This window comes from Stegastes partitus, unplaced genomic scaffold (assembly GCF_000690725.1).
Source record: "Stegastes partitus isolate 25-593 unplaced genomic scaffold, Stegastes_partitus-1.0.2 Scaffold414, whole genome shotgun sequence".
NCBI classification, from domain to species: Eukaryota; Metazoa; Chordata; class Actinopteri; family Pomacentridae; genus Stegastes; species Stegastes partitus.
In genome coordinates this window covers 200,523-214,836 of record NW_007578145.1, presented here as the reverse complement: position 1 = coordinate 214,836, position 14,314 = coordinate 200,523, and the positions used below count along the sequence as shown (strand labels likewise).

Here is a 14,314-nt window from a genome sequence, read left to right as displayed (position 1 = left end):
AACTAGAGAGAGAGAGGCGGAGAGAGAGGAAAACATTTCTCCCGATCTGATCCCGCCATAGTTTTTCCCACTCTTCCACCATAGACCCATCATCAAATCCACCCAGTACAACCCACCTCCTCCACAGTGCGATAGAGAGGCTATAGGCTTTATTCGTCTGCTGGGGCCGGCTGCAAGTCAAGGGATTTCATTTCTTCTCCTGCTCCACTTGTTCAACTGGATTTACAGCTAAATTCACCGTTACCTTCTGGCTCTACTTTTGAAATTTAATTTTTTTTTTTATTTTAATTTGCTTCCCAAAATTAACGCTTGTTTCGTTCTGCAGTCGTATTCTTAAATATTATTATTTTTTAGCTATTTCCCCTCTAGCGCGATTTCCACTTTCTGTTAGAGTGGCAACTGTGACAATAGCTTGTCTTGTTGCTCTATTAGCAAATTCAGGAGAGAAACTTTTTTGCTGGCTTCAATTTTAGTTATTCTGGGCATTGTTTTTTTTTTTTCGTTTTTGGACTCGGAAAAACAATTTCCACCATGCACAAGCTGTACATTGGGAATCTAGGCGACAGCGTGACTGCTGAGGACTTAGGAAAAACCTTTGACGACCACAAGATCCCATACTCCGGACAGTTTCTAATGAAAACCGGCTATGCGTTTGTGGATTGTCCGGACGATAGCTGGGCCATGAAGGCTATCGAGACATTATCTGGTAAGTTAAGGTGGATTACTGACCGCCAACGACCCCCTCTATCTTACCACCTTTAGTTTCATTCATTCTATATGGAGAAGCGATAGACGCCGGTAGCCCGGCTGCATGCCCACCTTCAGCGGTGTGTCCCAGTTTCAGTCTCCGTTCACCGCCGAGGCTCCTACATTTAGGATATAAAATAAATTCGCACTGTTATTTTTACTGCGTGAATTTATTGTAATGAATTGTAGTGTGTGAAGAAATACACACCCTGGGGAGCCATTCAACTTTTGCAGGGGGGAGGGACGCACGTAGTGTAAAGCTATACAGTAACGGAGCTGGTGGCGAACGTACAGCTCCACTTGACACTGTTGCAATTTAACGCAGGACATTATAACAATCGTGTGGTAATTATAGCTTGTGCGTCTCGAGCTGTTTGCACATGAGTGGCGTTTTGATGTCTTGCAGCCCCAGTAGTGGATTCAGTAGGCCTACTCTCCTGTGATATAGAATGAAGCCTTGCTGCCTCCCCTCCCCCTTTAAGCCGACAGTCCACTATGACAAAGATAGAAAAATACCTTACCTTGTGTACTTGCCAGAAGCAGGCCTCTCACCTCCACTGTTCCAAAATTAACGATAAAGCCTCACCGGTATCGTAAAGCTCGGTTGCCCCCGTGGCGTCAGTGCTCTGGAGCCCATTCCTCATGATTTCCTACATATGTAACGTGAGGAGGCAAGGTCGCCATGCCGGTCAGCTCCCTCTGCCTCTCTCTTACACGAGCCCTCAGCAAACTCTCCACACAGCCCTGTTTATACAGCATGTGAGCTCGGACCATTTTAACAAAGCAGAAATAATAACCGTACGCGTGTCACACTGTATCTGAGGGTCTAAGTAGACCGTTAAGAGCCGAACACTATTCACTTGACCCACAACTCAAGTCATGTTTTGTGCCCTTTGAACCTGTCGCTACTCAGCCTCTCCTCGGCCTCTTTATTTATTTATTTTTTTTAGTGTTTACGATACGCAGCAGGTTTTATTTTCAAAACTAATCTGTAAAAGGGTCTTCCACTTTAGCTGCATACCCTGAACAGAGCGTATCCCTCCATAATAGGCCTGAACAGCTAGTAAACAGTTAGCATGTAGCCACACTGTATTTCTGAAACCATTGTTTTTTTGTGCGTCTGTTTCTCAGGTAAAGCGGAACTTCATGGGAAACGTATGGAGGTCGAGCACTCCGTCCCCAAGAAGCAAAGGTACTAAACAGCATGGAGCACTCACACCACCCCTCCCCCTCCTCTAAAAAAAACCTTTCATGTGTTGCATCACCTTGTGCAGGCCTTTCTGACATGGACTAATCACGCAAAACTTGATTAATTTGCACTGGGCGTTAAATGGAGACGTGCCTGTGCGCCTTGGTGGCGTGCAGGTGCAGGTGGAGGCTGGAAGTGGCTAGCTTGGTGGTGTTTTGTTGGTGTTGTGGTGTGACTGTGTGGAGCCTCAACTTTGTCGGCCATTGCTGTGGGACTAAGCTGTGACAGCTTGAGCTACGTGCCTGCCGTTCGGTGCGGTGCGGCGTGGTGTGGTTGTGGTTATTTCTCGTCATTTCAAACGCTGGTGTTTGCAGAGTGGTGCAGCGTGAATCCACGTACACGTAGCCTAGCCTAATGTTCTTTGCAAAGTCATCACATTGGGCTTTGAGCACGACCAGCAGGCTGCAGGCCGTGCCCTTCATCTAACTACACTTTTTATTTCTTTAACTAGAATAATAAAAAAAAAAAAGCACTAGCAGCTAGGCAGCGTATGTGTGTAGTGTAGTGGCTTTCTGCGTACTTTAGCAACTTTTTGAACGGTTTTTGTAATGCATATGTATGTAATAGTAATAATATTAGTAATGTACACATTATTTTAATGAATGCAGCTTTTGGCAGAATTGCTTTGGTGTATGTGTGAACATGTCTGGATTATATTCACATTTGGCTGCAAACTAGTCTTTAAATTCATGCTTTTTGTTATTTTAGTTAAATGCAAAGTGCTGATTATTTTATTTCACCTATTTTTTACCTTTATAATACACTTCCACTCAGTATCTGGACGTTTACGTAATTTAATGGGGCCCTAATTATTAAAAAAAAAAAAAAAAAAACACATTAATTCTTTGTTCCATCTATGATTTCTTGTAAAACACACAGATTTGTATTTTGAGTGTAATAATTATTTTTAAGCTCTTTTGTTGCCACATGTGAAATCAAAACAGGATCGTGGTGTAAATATTTTATTTATTATGCAGCAAAACGTCATTTGGTTGATCGCGAGTCGTAAGCATGTATTGGTAACACTGTACCTGTAGCGCTTTTTTAAAATGAAATTTTCTCGGTTCAGGGGATAAACTGAGGTCCATTGTAGATCAGCTGCTCTGTGCTGAGAGCCAGACTTGACCTGCTTTTAAAAGCATTATGGAATTCGCCTATTGCCCATCATTCATGCCTGTAACCTTTGGCACAGATACGAGGTGAGCAGTGAGCACAGTTCTCCATGTTCCGCCATTTGGCCACATGTGTGCGTAATGTGTGTGTCCCATGATCAAAATGGCCAGTAGACGTAGATTCCATGATTTGGGTGTGCTGTTGACTTGAAATAAATGCTATTAGTGGATGTAAACAGTATTCATGTGGTTTCGTGCGATTGTGGCCAAAATTTTAAATTTGAGGCGGATTTTGGGCGCCCGCCGTGCGCCACAAGCGCACAGTAGCAATGTTGCAACATGGTTGTGGTGTAAAATTACGAGCAGTGTGGTCTTTCTGCAGATGAATGGCGTTAGGCAGTGAAGCCGAATCTCGCAAATTATTGTCAAACTCGCCATGCTCAGGGAACCAACATGGCAGCAGGCTGTAATATCTTCTAATCTCCCAGCGGGTCGGTAAATTATTCTGATGGCGCTGTGGTTGCGCAAAAAGAGTCCCAGACCTTCTCTGTGATAACCTTGAAGAGCCATAATGATAAAGGTGATTTGTGAGTAAGGGGTCCACCGTGGGCGTAGTGGGGCCTTCCGTGGCTCCACAACACGTGGTGCGTCCACGCAGATAAGAGTCACTCCACGTCAGGCAGTGAGGGCAAAATGGCGAAGCTCTGAATGAAGCAGGAACACTATGCAGGCTGCTGCTGCTTCTCTTTTTTTCTCACTGTGTATCGTTCCGGGTCTGTCCAGCGCCCGGCTCGCCCTGTAGCAGCACAGCTGGTCCAGTTCGTGTGTTAAAGTGTTCGTGTTTAGAATGAAAGCAGCACGAGAAGGTTTAAAATCACGAAAAACAATTTTTTTTGGAAGCCTTGTCTTAAAATGGCCGTTCAGCCAGCAAGAACCAAATTATCCAAATTATGGCACAAATTTATCGTGTTAAATTATTTATGTCAAACATCTGCTCAGCTTCAGGATCCACACGCGTTTGGGACACATTTTGGCGAACAATGTTTTACTAAATTATTTTGTAAATATTTAAAATCCGCCAGTTGTAAAACAACAGCAGCGGAGCGTTTGTTAATGCGCGTTAATTGGAACGTTTGACGGCGTTTGCGTTCAGACGAAATACAATCAAGCAAAATAAATAATTTTCGCTCTGTCGTAACTGGACAAGCTACCAATATTTGATATTTCAATCTTTTCCTTTAAATGTGACTTTAGTCTAAAAACTAGGTTGAAGTTTGCAGGAGTGTTGTTGCTACTTTGTGCGTCGTGCTGCTGTGTGGCTTCAGATCGAACATGCTGTCGTTGTGTTTGCTTAAAAGACGTTATTGCTGTAATGTGCATGCTTAAATGCCATTAAGTTGCTCTGATTCTGTTTTTTTTTTTTTTTTTTCCTCCCTGAAATGGAACCTCAGTGGAGGTGTGCGTTTTTGTGGGAGGGGCAGGTTTCAGGGAGAACAAACCCTTGTGGGGAGGTGGGTTGGGGGTGGCAGCCCAGTGAGGGTTCAATCTAGCCTGCTATTCTTTTCGTTCATTCTGTGCTGCAAGTGTCAGTGCTGAACCCCGTAAGCTGAACCGGAGGCCGGCCCTGGCTGCCCCTGACCTCTGACCATGTTGTGGACATGAACGCTGTGTGCGTCTGCATGTATGGACGAGTTTTGAATTTCAGAGACGGTCATAGCAGTGTTCATCAGGAAGCTGGCTGAAATGTATGTCAGGCTGCAGAGGGGTTTGTGGAAGCTGGGAAGCTAGAGTGGTAAAGGAAGAGTGGGGAGGGGTGCAAGAATGGAAGGCTAAAGTGTGTGTGTGTGTGTGTGCATGTGTGAGTGTGTGTATGTGAGTGAGGGGGGTGGTCATTGGGAATCGCCACCCTCTTTGGAGAGAAAAAAATGTATAGAATCCCTATTGTGGGTGCAAAGCAAATTTAAAACAGTAGTGACGCCCACCTAGAATCACATACAGTTAAAAATGTAAATGAGGGAAGGTGGGGGTGAAGGGGGGCAAACAGAACAGCTGACACGCTTTTAATTTTAGTATCTCCAATTCTTGATTTAATTTAGAATTATTATTTTTTTGTTGTTGAAATCCTATGGCTGCATTTTGCTACAGCCAACCAGCACATAAAATTACCTGTTTCAATCTGTTCAATGGGTTATGAGAGTGAATGTGGCCAAATGATGACACGTTTCTGTTTTTAAGACACATGGAGCAAAATATACGTAATAAAATAATTTTATAAAAACTAACAAATGTTTTACCCTAATTTTTACACCTGATGTAATCCAATTTAATAACATGTAAATTATAATTTTATTTACATAATTACAATTTAAGTCTTTTTGGATTTCCCAATTTCATTAGATTTGGATTGTTGTTAAATTGATGCCAATTCAATGTAACTTTTGTGTTGTGACTTTTTTTTAATGTCAGATTTTCCCACTCTTTTCCTCAGAACATTTGTAGTTTCTTCAGAGTTTGGAGTATGTTTATATGAACTCAGTGTGTAGTTACGGAGGCGGGAATGTGTGCGTTTGGCGGTGTGTGTGTACTGCTAAGAGGGTTGTTTTGTCAACAAAAAAATGTATGGCAAGTTCTGACCTCTGACATAAAATGTAGTCGTTATCTTTAGCTTGCAGCGTGCCACAAAGAAAATCAGGATTGCCTTATTTTTCATAGGAATAATGTAGGTTCCACTCCATTTCCACCTCCACCCTACCCTCCCACACACACACACACCAAATCAAAACCCATTATGCACAAGACTCTAAAAATGTTGGCATTTTGTTAACATGTGATGAGCCATTTATTTATTTAAAAAACATGCACACTTGGACTTGTAGTGCAAGTTGTCAGCGTACCTGTCCTTGATATGATTTCCACTCTGGTAATGAATTGAGTGTGATGATGCTGAGACAAATTTGCTCCACGTGAGTTAGACGGAAAGCCACTCCTCTGAATGGGCTTCTTGTATGTACAAAGATCTACTGGAACTGTTGCGATTGCTGCCCCAGATAATCTCCTGCTTCATTCAGGTAGTGGGGAAGTAGTGTTGCTGTATGCTGAGACAATGTAAACAATAGCAGAAACCACATCATCTGTATCTTTGAAGCAGCCTAGATTAGAGAAGAAGCCCTGATGATCAAGTGCATTTTAAAAAGAGAACGCACCATATACATTTCATGTAGGGGCATGGAGCTGACTATTTGGTGACTCATTGTTTTTGATTTTTAACAATAGATGGATATGAGATGGGAGAATATTTAAAATGAAGGATGTCACTGTGGTTCCCATCCTCATACATACTGCTAGATAGGAGACATTTCTCTTTGCCTACATGTTTGGTCAATAGAGTTCTCTAATCTCTTGATAGAGCTGTAAATACAGAAGCAGGTTTGTTTGCCAACCATCTTCCCTCCTCAGGTAATATTTCACTCAACCAAAGCTCATCTTGTCTTTGGATTATTTCTGGCATAATTTCTTAACTCCACCCTTTGGTGTACAGTGTGCTGGCGTGGGCAGCCAAATAGAAATCGAAGCTTATTCGATCTCTGATTTTATTCAAAAACAACAACAGCAAAATCACAAAAGTCTCAAGAAGTGTAATGTATTTTCCTATTTTTCTCTTTGTTGTAGGGCTTGATAACTAATGCACCCTTTTTGTTTTTGAAAAAATAGACAGTTGGATTTTTCTAATTTCACAACTGAAAAATTGCACTGGTGGCTAGCATCTGTAGTTGCTTTATGTAGCCAGTTGGTAATCCTCGTGTGTTCTCGGTGCATCTTCTAGTGCACTCAGATGAAAGCCCTTTTTTTTATTTAAAAGAAATTAAAAAGGTGTATGGAAAACCACTATGCATGCAGTAGTTCCCCAGGAGTGTGTGTTTGTTTAAAAGATAGAATAAATCATGTCCCTCTCGTTCCATGCTTGTTATTCCCTGCTTGACATCCCTATATTTTTCTGCGAGACCCCCTTCCTCCTCCTGGTCTGTCCATCCATCCATCAATCTATCTATCCGTCCATCAATCAATCAATCAGTCAATCAAAGATCAACACAAACTGAAGCACAATCACTTGGTTTTGTGACTTATTCCTTCAGTCTCTCCTCTCGTCATTTCCAGCCCGTTAGTCTGATAGTTTCTGTCACGTCCGTGCTGACAAAATTTTCAAATCATCTCAGTCCGATCAAGTGTTTGAAATTTAAATCAGCAGAACTTAGTCTCTTAGTAGCTCTACAAACCAGCCTAGTCTTTGTGATTCTGGAGCTTTAAAATGTGGGGCATGTCAACACATCCACTGTCATCACTGCCTTGTTTGAGGATCCTTTTTTATAATGAGTGTGGTTTGATTTGGAAAAAAAAAAAGGCTGCTGTAACATTTGAATTGCAAAAAGAAACATGGAGGACAGATGAAGATCCCAGTTTCTCTGTCATCAGTGGACATCATTGCGACTTCACTTCCAAATAGCACTACAGTGTGACAGTTAAATGTGTTAACCAGTTGGGAATATCCTCTATAATCCTGACATTCTCACATTTTTTTTTCTTCTTAAAGTGGCTTCAGAATTCTAAGTATCATTTCCTCACAATCAATAATGATATTATATACTTTGTATTGGCTTTTTCCAGCAGTAGAGTGAAACTACTGTGTATGTGAGGGAGGCACTCAGACCCACAATGTCAGTTATTAATGGCTGCATCAGCTAAATTCTACATGTTTCCGGCAGCATTTTATAGTCAATTCCTTGTAATTCAATGTGATATATTTGGAATTTGGAGAAACCATAATATTGCCTCCATAATGTAAAAAAAAAAAAGTTGTAAAACCAAGACAAAAGCTCCACCATCAGACTGAGCATGTAGTATATTTAGGTTATTGGGTGTAGTTTAGGTACAATCCACATCTGTCTGTAAAGATGCTTTTCAGTTTGGAAAAAACAAAACAAAAACACAAGCTCCACCACCTAATATTTTTTTTCTAGAGATTTCAACCCCATCTCTGTCTTCCTTAAGGACAAGGAGTTTGCTCAGCTGTAGACTGACCACAGTTTGCATTATCAAAAATGAACCTTTACGCTTAATACGTCTCGTACAATGTTCCCAAAGCACATATTCTCATATGATGTAGTTAGCACACAAGTTGTTCCCAGCCCTTTAGGCATGTGTGCCTTAATTAATTTGAGCTCTTGCTATAGATTCTGGACTTTTGGGGTTGTGAGCAGTTCAAGAAAAGGCTAGAGTGTCTGATATTTAATGAATGTGGGGGAAAAAAGCAAAAATTGTTGTATGAGAAATAATTATTTTATTCCTTTTAAATGTACAATAATCTTTAGACAACACTGGATTCATCTTCAGCTGACTTGTGTGGTCCTATCAGAACAATACACACTTATAAAATTAAATGTGGAAACACAGAGCATAGAGTCTCTGTTCCTGAGGTCTGTGGTCAGCTTTGACTGAAATGGACCTCACTCTGAAAGATCAGGGCAAAACAGGCTAGATGAAACAAGTTAAGTGGAGTGCAGCTGTAGGTAGCGTCCTCAGTAGGATGGGTAGGTAGGTAAACAGTGGCTCAAGATGAAAGCCTCCACAGCCTTACTTGGAGTGCAGAAATGCCTCTGCGCCTAACAGCTCAGTGGTGGAGAAACAGTGCTCGTAAATGGTTGTATTTGCTTTTACTAAGCGTCACAGAAACAGGTTTTATAGATGTGTTGAGTCTGAGGCCTGAGACGAGACGATGTGAAGTTAGTGTCACAGAAGTGAAATCGTCCCAGATAACTATTAGATTTTAGCCAGTTAGACATTTCATTGTCATCCGGATGTCCTCCCATTGCATTCATACCTCTCTCTTTTTTTTGTTATTTTTATACAATCACGCCTGTTGTCATTTAGAGATTATTCATCTCTTAGAAAATTAGTTGTTCCATTTTTTTCACAGTGGGGCTTAAATATGAGAGGTTGCAAAAGGTGGGGACGATTACACATTGACATCAGATGTTGTGTTTGAATGGAGACAGTACCAGATAGTGTAGCATCACAGATCATTTCTTGACATTTTGCTTGAATGAAGGACTAAGACTGGACCTACATTTGGGCCACGGTAGTAGCTAAGGTGCCTGATTCAGTTATTAATGGAATTATTATACCTAGCAGACATGAATGGCAGTTGGATGTAAAAGAAAATGAATTTGCAGCTACTTGTTATGTGTGCCCCGCCCACTTCCTGTGAGATACGGTTACAGATAGTAGCTTTGTATTACACCCTGCCTGTGTACGTCCCTCATCTTCTACACCTCCATGCAAATTGCTCAGCACATCGAACAAACCTCAAGAAATGCCTCGAAACAACCATTTCTGGTCTGCTAAACACTGCAGGATGCATCGTTCTCGATGCATTGTCTTTGTACACATCCCAGTCACTGCGCTCACTTTCATGTGATTTAGCACCGCCATAATTGTCCGTTATTTAATCGTTCAAAAATGCTTTTTGTTAATGAATTAGAAAACTACTACGTGTGTCAGATGACCAGTTTAATCATGTGTAAAAGCAGCAGCAAGTAAACACAGTACTGCTTGGCCATGCTGTTTTGTTAACTGGCTCATTTATATTCGCCCTAATTTCCCATTCATGCCATCCTCAATGACCAGTTTAGTCCTCATCTGTGATGGAAACTATTGCTGTGGTGTTGTTTTGAGCAGGAAGGTCAGAGTCCGCTGGAGCTGGTGGGGACTGGCTCAAGGACACCTCAGCAACCGTAGATGTTTGAAAACTGTTTAAAAAGCCCCAAAAATTCCTGCAAATTTAGATGAAAAATCTGGTACAGCACGAAGGTCGCACCTTCAAACCTGTCAGGACCCAAGCTATTTTCACACATGCTCCGCAGCCTTGAACTTTTCTTGACAATACCGTAAGGAGCTGTGTGTGACAATGCAAGTGTCCCAATCAGTCATACCGGACATTCAATGGACTTTACCCCACCAGCTCCCTCGTACAAAGTCCATGTAATGTCCGACAGAGCCCATGTGTGAGTAGAGCAGGGAATTGTCTGGAGAATTCACAATGAGCGAGTGTGCCTGCTAATGTACGTCATGTCTAACGTCCTGCATGCTCTACCCAGACCCCAACACCACACCTAAACCAAATTAAGTATTTCCAGTACTGGGAATGCATCTAACGAGGGTAATCTCCTGTTGTCTGCTAAATGTGTCAAAGGGCAACGATGTCCAGACAAACGGATCCGGACATTGTCCAGAGTACATGTGTGGAAACGGCTCAGAATTAAACCTTTTATAAAATCTGGTGAAAACATTCTCCAGTGATATGATATTTTACATTTTTTAAACAGCTGAATAGTGAAGATGGTGGTCTTTGCAGTCTGGTGTGATTTCAGATCAGTCAGGAGTTCAGAAATATATGCATCACTTAAAGAAAAAAAAAAAGTCAAACTTGAAATTCCCCTCTCCAGTACCTGTTTTATTTTTGGTTTGTCATATTTGCCCCCCAGGTTTCTTTTTGTATTTCGTAGCTCTTAGATGATGTGGTAACTAGGGATGACAGATGTGCAGATATTGTCTCAGTTTATCATAGTCTATATCTTTAAGATGGACTGCAGCTGTGCTCCTCGTTTCCCCGTTTAGTGCGTTATGTAAAGTGCGTTGGAAATGTAAATGCACGCACAACGTATCATGCGTGTGAGGGAACCGTGCATGGAGCTGGGGCTTTCACACAGCAACACACAGAGAGAGAAAAGGGAGGGAGAGCGAGAGCGAGGCTTGGCGAAGGAGAAGCAAGCTATGGGTTGATTTCCTCCCCTCTCATGGCTGGCGAGGAGGAGGAGGGTATGGTGGGCGGAGGGAGCAAGGGGGGTGCGACCAATCATCTGGCAGCAGCACCTGCGAGCAGCGAGGGAGGCGTTCGCCCGGCGCCGAGACCAGAGGAGCCGATAGGTCCTCCCTCTCTCGCTGCTTCCCTGCTTCGCTCGCCCACACGCATGCTCTGACTTTATCCTTCTTTCTCTCCCTCTTTCTCTGTGTTCGTACTTTCATTCTCTCTTGCTCTTCTCTTCATCTTTCTCTCTGTCTGTCTCTCTCTCTTCCTGGTACAGTATGTACATTTCTCTCTCTCTCTCTCTCTCTTGTTTTGCCTCCTTTTCTTGCTCTCTCTTGGCATGTTGCCACGTTCCCTGCACCATTCCAGCCCTTTCCACGAGAGAGCCGAGACCGAGCGATAGAAACGAAAGCAGACAGACAGATGAAGTTACCCAGCGAGAGCGACTGGAAAGAGGGATGCATGTGTTTTAAATTTTGATGTCAGCTGAACTGCATTTCTAGGGCGTCTTGGACAAACAGTTTGGGAGATAGCTGAGATGTAATCTGATTAGACAGGCTGCTGCTGCTGCTCTGTATGTTTGTCTGCTGGCATATTTGTGGCCCACGAATGTATTTTGTGGTTTGGGTTTGTGTCCTCTATTTGCATTAAACCATCAATTGTCTCAGCGAGAGAAGCGGCTGCAGTTAAGAATCAGCGATGGGGACAGCTGTGTTTTTCTGCTCCAGAGTTGTAGTGATGCAATCAACTTCAAAGCATCGCTCTGGATAGTTTCAAGTCAGCCTTCATACGTTTCTCTCACATCTCAACACATAGAGGACAACATCCATGATCCTCCGGTGCAGAGGTGCATTCTCAGGTTCAGTGTGTGGGATTGTTGGCCATATTGTGTTCTGGAAACAAACCTACATGCAAAAACTGGGCAGTGTTTCTCTGACGCAGAGACATTTTTATCAGTCAGGTTTGATATTGATGCATTTTCCGGTGGTGGTGTTTTATCAAGCAAAAACAGCAAAAATCCAGCTTTACAGAAAGAATAATAATTATTATTTAGTCATTTGCTATAATATGATTTTTATGCAGGGGTTTGGTTGATTTAAAGTCCACTCTGTGACTACGTCTCTGCACTGTGGTGAATTCTAACAGGCGTTTGTCACTGGGGTTTTTTTTCTTCTTCTGCTTCACTGCAGGTCAGAGGGAAAACTGTGGGTTAAAATGGTTCCTCCTCAACCAGCTGCAGCATTAAAACAAACAGAAGAAAAAATAATCTGTAAAGGCTAATTTCTTGCATACAGATTAGTCTTCTAACCAGTTTCCGTATGACTTGACCTGTGAAAATAGTTTAATGTCTTTCAAATTATCTCGTTAGTTTGGGCTCAGACAATACAGATGTTTAACTGAAAAAACTAACAAATGATACCCAATTAAATTATGGGACATGTAGGATGCAGGAATTTTAGGACTAGACCTGCATGAGGGAATAAAGTCAGGCTATCTTAACTTCTGCTGCTTTGGCCGTTCTCATTGTTTTTGTGCAACACTAGGTCAATACAATAGCTGTTTAATCAGTGATAGATACGAGACCATCACTGTTAAACATGCAGATAGTTCAACCAAAGCTGATAAAACTTGTTCCATTTGTATTTCTTTAAGGCTAACTAACCTGAAAATTAAAGACCTGGTGGTTAGCAACAAGCCACAAAGAAAAAAAAAAAAAAGCAGACATTTCAACTTAAAGAAAAATTCTGAGGAAGAATGTAATGACAAAGGCTCATTGTCCCAGAGCCCAAATGAGACAAGGAGAGGGTGGAAAAATGAGGAGAAAGTGAAGGAAAGGGAACGGTGGAGATCCATGGAAGCCTTATGTAGGTGAAGGGGTAAATGAGTCCTGTCTCTTTAAGAAGACCCCCTCCAGCCCCCTCCCCCCTCCACCTCCTCCGCCCATCTTTCTGATTGTTTCTTCTCTCTGGTTCAAACCATCTGTCCTCTGCCTCTCTCTCTCTCTCTCTCTCTCTCCTCTTGCTCTCTCTGTGTCTCTTGCTCATTTTTTCCCCTCCCTCATTCTGGCCAGCTCTTGCCTCTTTCACTCACCAAAAATAAAATTGCACACACACACATCTGGGTACATGCATGCCACACAAGTACATATATACACACACACAAAAAGCGATGAACTGCAAGGGTGGGTGGCGGTGGCGGCGGCGGCGGTGGTGGTGGTGGGGGAGGAACGATCAAGAAATGAAGAGAAAGAGAGGAGGAGGAGGGGAGTGGAGGGAAGGGGGGTTGAGGCCCAGGGGTCGGCTCTGCATGGTGGATGGGGCCCCTTGTGCTTATGTGTGTGCGTGCATGTACACGAGCCCTGCCCCGGTCATCGTCCACGCTCATGGCATCCAATAAGAGACGCTTGGCGGCGTATGTTTGGTTTTTGTGTGCAAATGACGTTTTTTTTTTTTTTCATACCTGTAGAAAAATAATTCAATCTTATATAGTAGGACGAGGATTTCTACAGCAGCTCCATCCTTTAATAAATCAGCCAAATCTGTCCCAGTTTTAGTGCCAGACTTTGACAGTATTAGAGCAGAAGTCATATGATTCAGATACAAACTTAAGCTTTTCTGTCTCCCCTGGACTAAGTCGGTTCTTTGTTAAGCAATTACATGATGACGTGAGTTAAAAAAAAGAAAAATAATTTTCATGCATATAACTGTGCTCAGTAAGCAAATGGCAATGAACAATAGGAAATGAGAAGTAACTCACACAGACAAAGCTTCGGAAGTTCATTGTCTGCAACAGAAGTCATAAATCACTGACAAAAACCACGAGAGTGAACACTGGTTACGTAGTGCACTTAAAAACACAAACTGAAACATTCCACCTACTGGTCTTTTGAACACCTGAATATTTGAGGGTTTTATCAGGCCGTTTTCCAGAAGAATGATTGGTCTGAAATCACTGGAAATTCTGCAGAATTTGGTTAGTCACACCATATGTAAAGTGGTGCCACTTCAACTAGAAAATGACTAAATACACTCCGTCCATGTGTTTTGCAGCTGTTTAAAAAAAAAATAAAAAATAAAAAATCTAAATTTGACCTTCGTTATTTAAAAAAAACAGAAGAAAAACACCTTTTACTATAGATACCTGCCATTTGTCAATTGATTTATACGATCAGAAAAGCATGAGTCAATAACATGATTTAAAATAATTTCTCTCTTGTCCTAATTATGCCAAAAATGATTTATATCAAATTTTCTAGCTGTAATATTACCCCAGCTATGAGGCAGCAGTCTGATCTCTCACTTAGTTGTGTGGAAACATGGTTTAATTAGAAAGGACTGAACTAAA

At 42.0% G+C, this 14,314-nt stretch overlaps 1 protein-coding gene across 1 annotated transcript in view; it reads left to right on the top strand.

Annotated features, from left to right (window-relative positions):
* Nucleotides 1–531: 531 nt before the first annotated feature.
* Nucleotides 532–14,314, top strand: part of igf2bp1 (insulin-like growth factor 2 mRNA binding protein 1) — a 54,066-nt gene continuing 40,283 nt past the window's right edge. Inside the window, exons 1-2 of the mRNA XM_008285724.1 lie at nt 532–706; nt 1,879–1,939. Coding sequence (XP_008283946.1) covers nt 532–706; nt 1,879–1,939 — 236 coding nt within the window. The remainder of the gene's footprint in view (nt 707–1,878; nt 1,940–14,314) is intronic.